The 12,988-nt window shown below is 38.6% G+C and overlaps 1 protein-coding gene across 2 annotated transcripts in view; it reads right to left on the bottom strand.

Moving 5' to 3' along the window:
- The window catches only part of PACRG (parkin coregulated), a 213,907-nt gene that overhangs the window by 94,835 nt on the left and 106,084 nt on the right, over positions 1-12,988 (bottom strand). Inside the window, exon 4 of one of the 2 annotated variants that reach the window (XM_083434294.1) lies at positions 12,442-12,591. The exons of the other annotated variant lie outside the window; for it this stretch is intronic. Coding sequence (XP_083290420.1) covers positions 12,442-12,591 — 150 coding nt within the window. The remainder of the gene's footprint in view (positions 1-12,441; positions 12,592-12,988) is intronic. 2 annotated transcript variants of the gene reach the window in all.

Below are 12,988 nucleotides of genomic sequence, written 5' to 3' on the forward strand. Positions count from 1 at the left end.
ACTTCACCCCTGGAGGCACATTCCATTGTCGCTCGAGACAGATGAATACCAACAAATGACAGCAAGGCTTGACACCTTTTTTTAACCAGCCCACAGAAACTTGATCTGCACAGATTAGAACATAATACTGCTTATCTCCATACTCCGAAAACCTTCACCTTATGATTTCAGCAATTGAGTTGCAGTTAAAGGCAATCTCATTAATAATCCAAAGAAAAAGAAAACCCAGCATTTACATGTGGCAGTGTCAAAGTTTTTTTCTGAATAAAAATAATATATATTTCACCAATACTATCTAATAATATTAGAAAGTCTTAAAATGGTTTAAGGAATAGAAGGAGGAGGGAGGTACCATTCTATTAGGTATAGAAAAGCTTATGCAATTATTCCCTGTATTACATGCAAACCAAAGGTAAAATATGAGCATTCATTTTTAGTGCTTTTAATCTCTCTTCCCTTCTCAGATACACTGTAATAGATCATATGCTGTAATGGATCATATACAATGATCTATTACAATTGAAGTTTTAAAAAATCTGAAGAGAATGAAAGGGCTAGAAATGCAGTTACTAGTTTTTGAAAAAGACCGTATCTTTGAAGATAGCATTTCATTTCCTGTACTGTATCTTGAATGCCACAATATATTTATTACAGCAGTCCTTTTAAAAGATGTCTCTTCTTACACAGTATCTGCATTTGTGTGATTCTCTAGTTTTCTAAACTAAAATGATTTTTTCAGCAAATAAGATCAAAGGTTGAAATTACTAACCCAGTAGTTGTGTGTATATATCACTCTATCACAAAAAACTATGGATGTTATATTCAACTGAGTCATAGTAACTCCACTGAAATCAATGAACAAGTTTGTCATGATTAACTTGGTCCACTGTTTTAATGGATCTACTCTGAGTATGACTTAAGTCAGATACCACCCTGAATTAGGAGTTAATCCTACCAAACATATAGTAGTTAATTCTGCCATTATGGCACCTCTAAAAAGTGGTAGTACTTGCAATTACATTCACACACGACACACGATTCCCACATAAAATTAGCATTAGGTCAATCATAGAATCATAGAATAGAATCATAGAATCATAGAGTTGGAAGAGACCACAAGGGCCATCGAGTCCAACCCCCTGCCAAGCAGGAAACACCATCAGAGCACTCCTGACATATGGTTGTCAAGCCTCTGCTTAAAGACCTCCAAAGAAGGAGACTCCACCACACTCCTTGGCAGCAAATTCCACTGTCGAACAGCTCTTACTGTCAGGAAGTTCTTCCTAATGTTTAGGTGAAATCTTCTTTCTTGTAGTTTGGATCCATTGCTCCATGTCCGCTTCTCTGGAGCAGCAGAAAACAACCTTTCTCCCTCCTCTATGTGACATCCTTTTATATAATTTTATATATATGACATCCTTTTTTATATATCCTTTTATATATATGACATCCTTTTATATATTTGAACACAATCATTTTAGAGAAAATATTTCAAGTTACAACAAACATTAAATTTGTTTTTCTCACCTCAGAAAAGTACAACATGGCCATAATCTAAGAAAATATAAGTGGAGGAAGGCCATAACTGTGGGATGAAATTGCTTATTTTTACTGTGATTGACATGGAATTAGAAAAACACACCTCTATGGCTTGATTCACTTAAAAACCATGTCATAATAATGCTAAATACCCATTGATGATCCAGTAGCAAGCAGGGCAGGTACAGCAATGCTCTTCTGGTTTCCCAACATGACATGTTGCTCCCACTTACCAAGAGGAGAAGCGGCAAAGCAGTGGGGAGCTTGTTTTCTAGAGGTGGAAAGAGCTAGTGGATGGTCCTCTGTAAAGGACACATGAAAAGTCTATGTGGTAAATGGCTAATTTTAAATGTCTCATTATTACAGTGGTTTCATCATGGAACACACCACTGACCATGTGAATTCTGACGGGCTAAGGCCTCAGCACTTAAGATATTATTTATCTGGATATACATACCACTTCAAATCAAAGTATTGAAGCAGTTCCCATAAAATAATAAACATACAAAATACAATAATAATATACAGGGTGAATCTTTTAAAAGAGGCCCCATGGAACATGTGTACTCTGTATCCATGGGGCCTCTTTTAAAAGACTCACCCTGCAATTTCTGATACAAAGTGTATAACTATGTAAATGTTGTGTGGCAATAAATTACAATTGAGTCAAATCTTGTGAGAAATAACTAAGCGGCACAAAGGATTGCAGTATCCCAGTAAAGAACAGCTTATACAGCATTTACTAACAAAGCATTAAATTGAAGGCCAGCATTATGGTGATGTAGGCTACCTTGGGAGGTAATAATCAAAGGCCATAAGCATGTAAAAGTTTTAATAGATATTGAATAGCCATTTTATGATCAGTTTAATTTCAGAGTAGAGGATAACAGCAGATGGGAATAAAGAGATGTATTAGATCCTTAACAAAACTAGACATGACCTGCTGTGCGGGCAAAGACTGTTCTATATTAACCTTTCCGAAAATCAAGACAGCCAGGTGCACTTTTATGTTTACCATCATTTAATTTAACTAGACAATGTAGAGGAAATATTCCAATGCTGGTGAATATAGGTATGACATTGGTTCATACAGTTAACATTTTGCACCTGAGAGGGGAAGGAATTTCAGGGTAGAGAATGTCCCCTCACATGTCACCACACACTGTATCTCAAGAAGATTGTGACACCATGAGAAGTGATGATGATGTCTCCTGATGATCATAAAGTCTGGGGAGGTGTATAAGGGAGCTAGAGACTTTACAGGCATCTGGGTCTCCAGCCATCTAGAGTGAGGCAAACAGTGGTGACAAGTGATGAAGTTCTTGCCCTTATTAACAAGTTAAAAATGACAAATCACTCAGTCCTTATGTCAACCATTCAAGAGTTTTTAAAGAATTCAGATGAGAAAATGCTGATCATATAACAAAATAAGTAACTTGTCCCCAAGTTCCTTATTTAGTATCTAAGGACTAAAAGTGATCAATGAAACACCAAACAACACCAAAAGAAGAGATCCAAAGGGGAGGCAGGAAATTACAGACTGGTTAGCTTAATGTCTGTGAGAAAAGCATTGTTAAAGATAGAATTACCAAGCAGAACAAGTCTTGCTGAAGAAGTCATGCCCTCAAAGCAGGAACTGAGCGCATGTTCCCATCAGAGGATATTGATGGGGGACAAGGGACTGATGAATCATCACCAAACACTATTCTCTGAAATGGCTTTGGGAACAGGAGCCAAACCACTGTAAAACAGTATCCTCAACTCAGATTCCCTGAAGGTGATATAGAAGGATAACATGGTCAATGGTACAAAACACCAATGAGATATGAAGGCGAACCAACAGGGTTATAAGTCTCTTGTCTCTCTCCTGATAAAGGTTATCCATCAGTGACCAGACTGATTCAGTGCCATGATCACAGAATCATAGAGTTGGAAGGGACCCTAAGGGTCATTGGTCCAACGTCCTGCAATGCAGGAATCTCAGCTAAAGCATCCATGGCAGATGGCCATCCAACCTCTGCTTAAAAACCTCCAAGGAAGGAGAGTCCACAACCTCCCAAGGGAGACTGTTCCATTGGTGAACAGCTCTTATTGTCAGAAGGTTTTTCCGTATGTTTAGTCAGAATTTAAACCCAGAAAGTTCACATCTGCCAAGAATACTTGGAGTTGAGAGGTCAACCCCCCCACCTTGATCACCTTCCTGAAGTACATGTACTGCAACAGTAATATTTCTGCCCACCCCCACCCTTTCTCTATCATAGAAACATGTCTAAGCCATTGCTCCAGGTTTGGGTAGCCTGTGTATTGTTTTACTCTAATGGAAACTTCTCTTTAATGCTATCTTGGTGCTGTATATAAATGAACAGAGCTCTTCTGAACTCAAATTGGGACTCAGTGGTTCTTGCTAATTTTCTTTTCCCAAGAAATGGGGGGAATTTCCACAATCATTGATCTAAAATGTTGATTTATAAATAACTGTCATTATATTCCATCAGCCCATCAACTATGCAACGCTTGTACACATATCACTTGTAAAGCACACTTACTTGTAATGTAACTGTTTAGCAAAATGATGTTTTATCAAAGCAAAATGTAACAAGAAAAAATAATTATGGTCCTTAAGTGCCGATAATGGGGGGAAAGAATTGCCTGATAGCAGCAGTTTCTTCAGTCTAATAGAGCTGGAACAACAAAATTCAGTATTGGAAAATAAAAGAAAGGCAACATGACTGGAAATTACAGAATGTTGTATTTTTCTTCCAGCAGTGAAGGCAATTGACCATGGGACAAGATTAGCAAGGGATATAGTAATTTCTCCATCACTTGTGTCTGCAAACCAGAAATATGCTTTATTTCACCCATAAACTGTTGACCTGGATACATGGATCACCAGGTGAGGTTTCAGTCATAAATAGTTTATGCAGTGCACTTGCTGATTTAGTGGTATGGTTCGACGATACATCAGAATTTTCACACATAGGTCAACAAGGGGCTGCGTGTGTCATGTGGTTAACTCCAGCAGTATATCAGCCAGTGAAAATTGCAGTAAGCATAAATGTACTATGTGTATGTGGGTGTGTGGGTGTAAAACAAAGGCAAAGGATAGAAAGCACATGAGGTAAAAAAGAGCGTAATATGCTTTAAAAGGTATTTGGATAAATTATGTTTCATACATGTGTTGGAATACCAGTCAGAAACAAAGCAATAAACAAAATGTTATGCCGGTTTAAAACAATGTAACAAGTGGAATAAAGGTAAAGGTAAAGGACCCCTGGACGGTTAGGTCCAGGCAAAGGCGACTATGAGGTGCGGTGCTCATCTCGCTTTTTAGGCTGAGGGAGAAGGGGTCATGTGGGTCAGCTTTCCGGGTAATGTTGCCAGCATGACTAAATCGTTTCTGGCCCAACAAAACACCATGATGGAAGCCAGAGCACATGGAAACACCATTTACCTTCTCGCCGCAGTGGGACCTACTGTATTTATCTATTTGCACTGGTGTGCTTTTGAACTGCTAGGTTGGCAGAAGCTGGGACAGAGCAATAGGAGCTCACCCAGTCACATGAATTCGAACCACTGACCTTCCAATCAGCAAGTCCAAGAGCCTCAGTGATTTAGACCACAGCACTAGCAGTTCCCTTTCATGAGTGAAGTACAGTAACAAGGGTATGGAACCATTTAGGTTCTCTAAAGTCTTTGGTCGCTTATTACACTGAGAGTACAGATGATGCACTACTCAGTAGACACAAGGACAGGAGTGTCTCCCTGTGCAGAAAGTGAGTGATTCTCCCCCTTCACACACAACCTGGAAGCAAGAGAGAGAAAGCACCCTTTGTTCCCAGTTCTGTTAAATGTTCAAAGCATCTTTATTCATGTCCCCATTGGCAGCCATGACTTTACTGGAGAAAGTGATGTCAGCATCAAATATCTAGCAGCATCTGGAGTTATATAAGGGATATACTACTTATATGTACTATGACAAAATTTAAAGACTGTCTGTAACATGGAACTGGAAATGAGGAGAGGTGGGGCATGTTTCTCCCTTGATGTTCCACAGCTTTTAGAATCTGTTCTCACTTTTGTTCTGTAAAATCTGAAAGCCAGGTGCAGATACAGCAAAACCAATTTTTCAGAGCATAGCAATTTTGCACTGTCTTTCACAGAAATATTCTCCCTAGAATAGAATTTTAATTGAGTACATTAATTCAAAATATGTGTGACAAATAAATACAACCCATTTGAATCATTAGACAACTTTTTGCTGCACATTTAACATAGAAATATGTCACTTTAAGTAGTGAAACAAATTTTAAACCATATGTCCCCTTGAGATGTAACATATTTGTTTACAAACATGCAACAGAAGTGAAGAATCATTCTGAAAATAAACATAACTTCCTGTAAATCACTTAACCTGCTTTCCAAAAGGAGTCCTAAGAAAAATGTGCCAGCCTATTCCAAGTATAGAACATTCTTAAAATCATCATTGGCAAATCTTCTCCTAAGAAACACAGCGATGAACAATACTAAAACATAGAATCATCTCTTACTTGCCCCACACCTGTACATAAAAGCAAGTGTACGGCTGGTAGGGATGGCTTGTGTGAAACAGACTTGTGGGCTGAATTAACTGGGCCCATGAACTAGATATCTACGCCCCTGTTCTATGCTGATGCTCCACAATCTAGATGAAATTACGCTGTTTTTAATTTAGCAAATTTGCTTTGCTGAGCCAGCTCTACTGAACAGCCAGCAATCTGGTCCCCAGCATTAATAAAGTCAGAACCTGAAGTTGGAAGAGGTTATCTCAGCACCAGACCACTAATTTCCTCAGTCAATTGTTATTTCTGAGGGACTCCTTCAACTCAGAGGTAAGTTCTGATGCATGTCCTCAAGCAAGCATGGTAAGAGGCCAACAACATATCTAACAAATTCAGGGAGCACCAGTGACTTTTTGATCCCTATTAGAAAATCAATCAACAGCACAAGTACACTTTTCAGACCCAGTGCTGACCAAAAAAAGCTCTGGAAAGGAAGGCAGAGCTACATTCTATTAAAAATGGCACTGCCACCAAAAACAGTAAAACCTTGTTGAGTTTCGTCCTCCATTATGTGTCCTTACATCATTGTGCTGAGTAGTTCTTTACCTCTGAGAGCAGCAGCCAATGAAAAGGAGTAAGAAAAAAATATGTAGTGTAATGATATCTAGACATTTAAGTTTTACCACTTGAGGAGTGTTCAACATGGAGCTGTTTGTTTTGACTACAGAACCATGTTTCATGTACTACATAGCATTGCATTCACTTTTCTGGACTTTTGGGTAGTTGCAGAATACTTAGGGATTATGTAATTACATTTTATCTGATGTATACTTTATTTGGCCAGTTTTTAAAACATGACTTGTTTTTAAAGGAAGCAGAATTCAGGATTCACGTCTGGCCATATAGTGTTTTATATCCACTAGCCAATAATCATTATATTGGGTGGATATTAAATGCCTTGATGTTGTTACATTTGTCAAAATGGAGCACATCATCTGACTTGGTGAATCTTCTATTTTCTTTTTTCAGTCATTTAAGATGCTGAACTAATTAGGCTATTAACACATCAGAAGGAACTGCTAAGTATTAATAACTTTTAATTAATCACTGCTGAGTCAGTTCTATTTCACACAGGCTAATACTGCATTTCCATCTAAGAAATTAAGTCAGTAATTACAAATTATACAGCAATAATAAATAGGAAGTGTTATAGTTTTTCAAATGTGTTAGACGGTATGTTATAAAAACCCGAATACAGATGGTTAGGAAAGCTGATGAAGGCTGCAATCCTATTCATGCTTATCTAGGAGTAAGCCTCATTGAAAGCAATAGGACTTTCTTCTGACTAGACATGCATAGGATTGGAATGTAAATAAAGCTGTCACTTAATCAGCCATAGAAAATGCTTGTAACTTTGGCAGAGCTTTCCTGTTACAGCTACAGTGGAACAAAGGGTGGAGAACCTCTGGCCTGCAGACCAATCTTGGCATGCAAGCAAGTCCAATTTGGCCCACCAGGTCATTTCCCCAAACCACACCCATCTACCTATCAGCTGATGGCATGGATCCAAAATTCTTTAAAACACAGAAAACCAAGGGCCACAAGTGCAGGTAAAAAGGAAATGTGTTTTTTAAAAACAAATGGTCAGCAATCTAAGCATATACATTATTATACATCATTTCAGATCTGTTTATACACACACACACACACACACACATACACACAAAACTTTGTTAATATATTTAGAAAGGTTTATCTGAGTGTCTCCACCCCCATCGTTCTGCCTGGACGCTGAGGTCCAGCGCCGAGGGCCTTCTGGTGGTTCCCTCATTGTGAGAAGCAAAGCTATAGGTAACCAGGCAGAGGGCCTTCTCGGTAGTGGCGCCCGCCCTGTGGAACGCCCTTCCATCAGATGTCAAAGCGATAAACAACTACCTGACATTCAGAAGACATCTTAAGGCGTTCAGGGAAGTTTTTAATGTGTGATATTTTAGTGTATTTTTGCTTTCTATGGAAGCCGCCCAGAGTGGCTGGGGAAACCCAGCCAGATGGGCGGGGTACAAATAATAAATTATTATTATTATTATTATTATTATTATTATTATTATTATTATACTGTTGTTTTATTTTAATTCTCATTTTATGTAGCTGATGCAGGTCTTATATCTAAAGGAAATAAATAATATTTAAGAATAAATAAAAAGGCACCCAAAACTTGACAAGGACGGCACTAGGCAAGCCCCCTAGAGGAAAACCTTTTTACAAGTGGTGACCCACCACTGAAAAGGCCCATTCTTATGTTTCCCCTCTCCAGACCTCCTGTGGTGGGCACACATGGAGAAGAGGCTGGGTCAGTTCCTATGGAGAGAGGCAGTCCTTGGGAAAGGGCTGTAGCTCAATGGTAGAGCATCTGCTTGCATGCAGGAGGTCCCAACCCCTGGCATATGTAGGTGGATCTAGGAAAGAACCCTACTTGAGGCCCTGGAGAGCTGCTGCCAGTCAGTGTAGACAATACTGAGTCAGATGGACCCAATGGTCTGACTCAGGATAAGACAGCTTCCTAAGCTGAAGTACTGGGGCTCTGAGATGCATGATACTTTATAGGACAAAACCAGCACTTTGAATTGAACCCAAAAATAATTGGTAGCCAGTGCAATCAGTGCTTAGTCCAGCGGTTCTCAACCTGTGGGTCCCCAGATGTTCTTGGAATACAACTCCCATCATCCCTGAGCTCTGGCCTTGCTAGCTAGGGGTGATGGGAGTTGTAGTTCAACAACATCTGGGGACCCAAAGGTTGAGAAAGGCTGGCTTAGACCGTCTTGCATCAGTGAGCAACCTGGCCACCAAATTCTACACCAGCTGCAGTTTCCAAATCATCTTCAAAGGCAGCCCCACATATAATGCATTGCAGTAACCTAGTGGTGGCTGCTAAGTATTATGGCAGGGATAGCAAATATGGTGCCTTCCATATGTTTTGAACTGCAGCTCCCATGAGCCCAAACCACTATGGCTAATGGTCAGAACTGATTACAGTTGCAGTCCGATATTTATGAAGTACACCACATTGACTACCCCTATATTAGGGAGTGGAATCCAACACTGCATGAGCAGAAGGTAAACTCACATAGTAGATATCCTTCCCCCCCCCCCCCGCCGTCGCTTTTTGGCCCTTGCAACTGCTGAAAAGTCCCCCCAGAAGGGCGGGGGGTATACCAAAAATTGTGGGATGTGTCATATGGGGGCGGGATTAGCTGAAAATGAAGGAATTTTGTGTTCAGATAATGCTACCTTATAAAATAGCACTGTCAGATACCTTTAGACTACAAACTACTAACACTAGAATACTAATTCCACTGATTTAGGCAGGATTTCAGTAGGCAACAGATGGCCTTAACCAGATTATTGAGATGTGTGTGACTTACTTTAATGTGTTTAAATCCGGTTAGTGACTAGACTTAAGATTCTGTGAGTGGTTCCAGTTCACACTTACCGGTAATACGCAAAGTAAGTTTGTATTGCATAACTGTGATTACAAGTCTTATAGTTAACTCTAGTGGTTCCCCACTAATCTATAGATAAACTGTCAGGAAGTATTGCATATGTACAAAGTTCTGATTCCAGAAGTTAATGTCTTTTCATGGGATGGTTTTACTCACTTTTACTTAGAGTAAACCCAGTGAAATGAAGTAACATGACTAAGCTAGGTTCATTAATTTCAATGGGTCAACATTTTATTGACCAACAATGATGGCCTTCTATTACAAAAGAAGCTTTTAACGCTTTAACTTTTAGCACATCAGGGCTTACAGATATCAAAATGATTAACTTAATTTAATACATTTTAAATCTGTGCCTTTACTCTGTATGCTGCAGAGGTCAACAGGGTTTTGTTTCAAAATATTCTGGGCTGTTTAATCTGCACAGCATTCCACAAACAGTTATTTATCACTACTGAATAAGATAAATTGATGACATGAAAATGTTTTTACTTTATAATGCATATAAGCCATTACAGTCGTTTTCACTTGACAGCATATAATAGTTGTTAAAGCAGATCAATGGCATTTCCATTTACCTGACTATGTTATGCAAAAAGCATTTACTTGATACAACTGTCTAACACTTATCAAACTAATTTCCACTTCCCATGCTTTATATAATATCCATAGAATACAACACATGACAGTGCTAAGCTTTGAAGATTCCCTTTGGTCCTCCTGCATCATAATTTCTGTCTTCTCACTAAAAAGCATAAAATGCATTCCTAATTCTTTTAAGCATTTATTTACCTCAGGCACCTTCAGAAAACTCCATTTATAATATGAACTGCACAACAAGGGTTCATTATTTTAACAACAAAAATAAAACACTTTCAGATACTAAAAAATGGGGTTTTTTTCTCCCATTGATTTGTTTTAAAATGCACCTTGTAAAGAAACACCAAATTTTGGTACTGTATTGAGTTCCAGAAGGTAATAGATTCAAGTTGTGTCACAGGGTTGACAACAGACCTAAGCCATGTCACAGACATTATATTTTTCTTATTTTTTGATCTCAAGAAATATTTAACTATTGGGTTCTCAATGAATAAGAAGAAATACCAGAAAATATGGCAGTGCAACTTCAACAGACCTATAGCCAGGGCTTTCTTTTTCAGCCGGCACTCACCAGAACTCAGTTTCAGCACCTCTCAGGTGGGTGCCATTGCCATTATAAGAGAACAAGGGAGGCGCTCATGAGTTTCAGCGCCTCTTTTTGTAGAAAAATAGCACTGGTACAGCAATTATAAAAGCTTATTGCCTCAAATATTTTATTCATAATTCTAATAGTCTGACCAGTGTAGAAGTGTAATTTACTTTTACATGGTCCTCCATCTATTTAAAGCATAATTTTATCATGTTAAAAACTACAAGAAAACCAGTTTGGCTCAATTCTTCCCTCTCCTTAGATGAGTTCTTAATATGATTCTGGAGAGAATAGCCCCAGACTTAAGGGGGGGGAAAGGTTCTACTGGGTAACCCCTATTTATTTAAAAATTTTAATTTGCTTTGCATTTCACTTTCTCAAGAGAAGGGGCAGCACCACACATGAAAAGAGATGGACACAGAAAGTGGTTGCATCCATTTAAGAGAATGGAGAGAAGCCTGCTTGCTCTGAAATTCCATGTATGTCAGGAACTGTCACATTTCATCGACGTTCCACAATTCTCCATACCACCCAGAGTGCCTAGGACAACCCAGTTAGATGGGTTGGATACAAATAATAAAAATATTATTATTATTACCTTGATGCTGCTCATTCCCATTCTTCTAGCCACATCAGATAGCATTTTAATGGTTAATTGGCTAATAATACACAATTTGCATCGATCAAAAGTCCCCAACTCATTTAATAACCCTTTCCTCCCCAAGTAACAACTACTGTTGCTGTATCACCTAAACTTTATGGGCCATTAAGTAAGTTACAAACTAAATAAGATTATGCATAGGGTGGCAATGTGAGTGAAAGGTAAGGCTTGTGAATATGTTACTGAAATACCAGATTTTTATTTTTATTTTTGACATCTCACAAATTGTATTATCTTAATTAGCCTGGCTTCCAGCAAACCCAATTAGTTTCATCTGCATTGCTATACTAAAATAATAGAACAAAATGTTAAGGTAATTACTTAAAAGTGACCGATCCAACAATATATCAAGTGGTTTTGAAGAGGAATGGCAGCTTGGTTGAGGCATGCAGAGTTTATACACTAATTCTTCATTAAGTAAACTTCATTTTTAAAGACATAAAATGAGATTTTTAACGAAGTAAAAATACTTCCCTACTGAAATATTTAAACTGCTCAACAGCTTAGCTAGAGCAACTTTATAACAACAGGAATATAAAGAATTTGGAATAACAAATTCCTTTAAAACTAAATTACCTTTCAAACTGAATAAATCAGTTGAAAACTTTACTTATATTTGGTACCAAGGCAGGAAATAATGACACCAAACTTTACCAATTAGAAAAGTTCTGAGAAGGATCAAGAGGTAGAGTCTTAACTTGTCAGGTGAAAGCAGTGAGGGGTGTGTGTAATCTATTAATGAATTAAAAGAGTGCTACAAAACTTTACAAATTAATTATTGGTAGATTACAGAGCTGCTCCAGTGCTTCTGTAATGTGTTGAATAAGCTCTACCAGTAAGAAGTAATAAATGAAGCTGTTAATTTTGCTCCATCCCTGGAGAATAACAGGAGAGGGTGCCAAATGTATCTGAGTTTATATGCAGTAGTAAAATCTAACTGTGCTGTTAATTAACCCTGCCTCAAGCCCCTCCTGGCTGGAGGGCTTGCTAGGTGCGGTAACTGCTAGGATCACTCACCATTCATATTCTTAAAGATGTTTAAAATGGGGAGAATCTGTCGATAATAGGGCACTAAGGCTTCCCCCACCATGTCAGCTGACACAACCAGGTGCTGGAGAACTTTGAGCGTGATGCAGATGACCTGTCGGTTTCGAAGGTTCAGCGCATCTTTGATAAAGGAAAAGAGACAAGCAGAAAACAGAAGAATTAATTTCAGGAATGTACAAGGGAGGGGGAGAAATCCTCTAATGGACAAATTTAATTAAACTGTACTCTGCTGGGGATTGTAAGTGGGCCTTTATTAGCCCAGCTTTGAAGGAACCCAAAGATGGATTGCAGCCCCAATGTTATAAAACACTGCCTTGTCTGACTGTTATTTGTTCCCACAATTTGTGCTGACTCCTCACTAACCCCAAGAAGGCAGCTCATTATTCCTCCTTGCTGCCTATGTTACTGTTTCCAAAAAAGAAAGAAAGAAAAAAAGCTATCAGTAAGTACCACTGGGACTAATGGAACCGCGAAGGCAACCCGCAAATGTTGACAATAGAGACATTCTAATGCAACA

The sequence above is a fragment of the Podarcis tiliguerta genome, assembly GCF_965153285.1.
Source record: "Podarcis tiliguerta genome assembly, chromosome: 3".
NCBI lineage: Eukaryota > Metazoa > Chordata > Lepidosauria > Squamata > Lacertidae > Podarcis > Podarcis tiliguerta.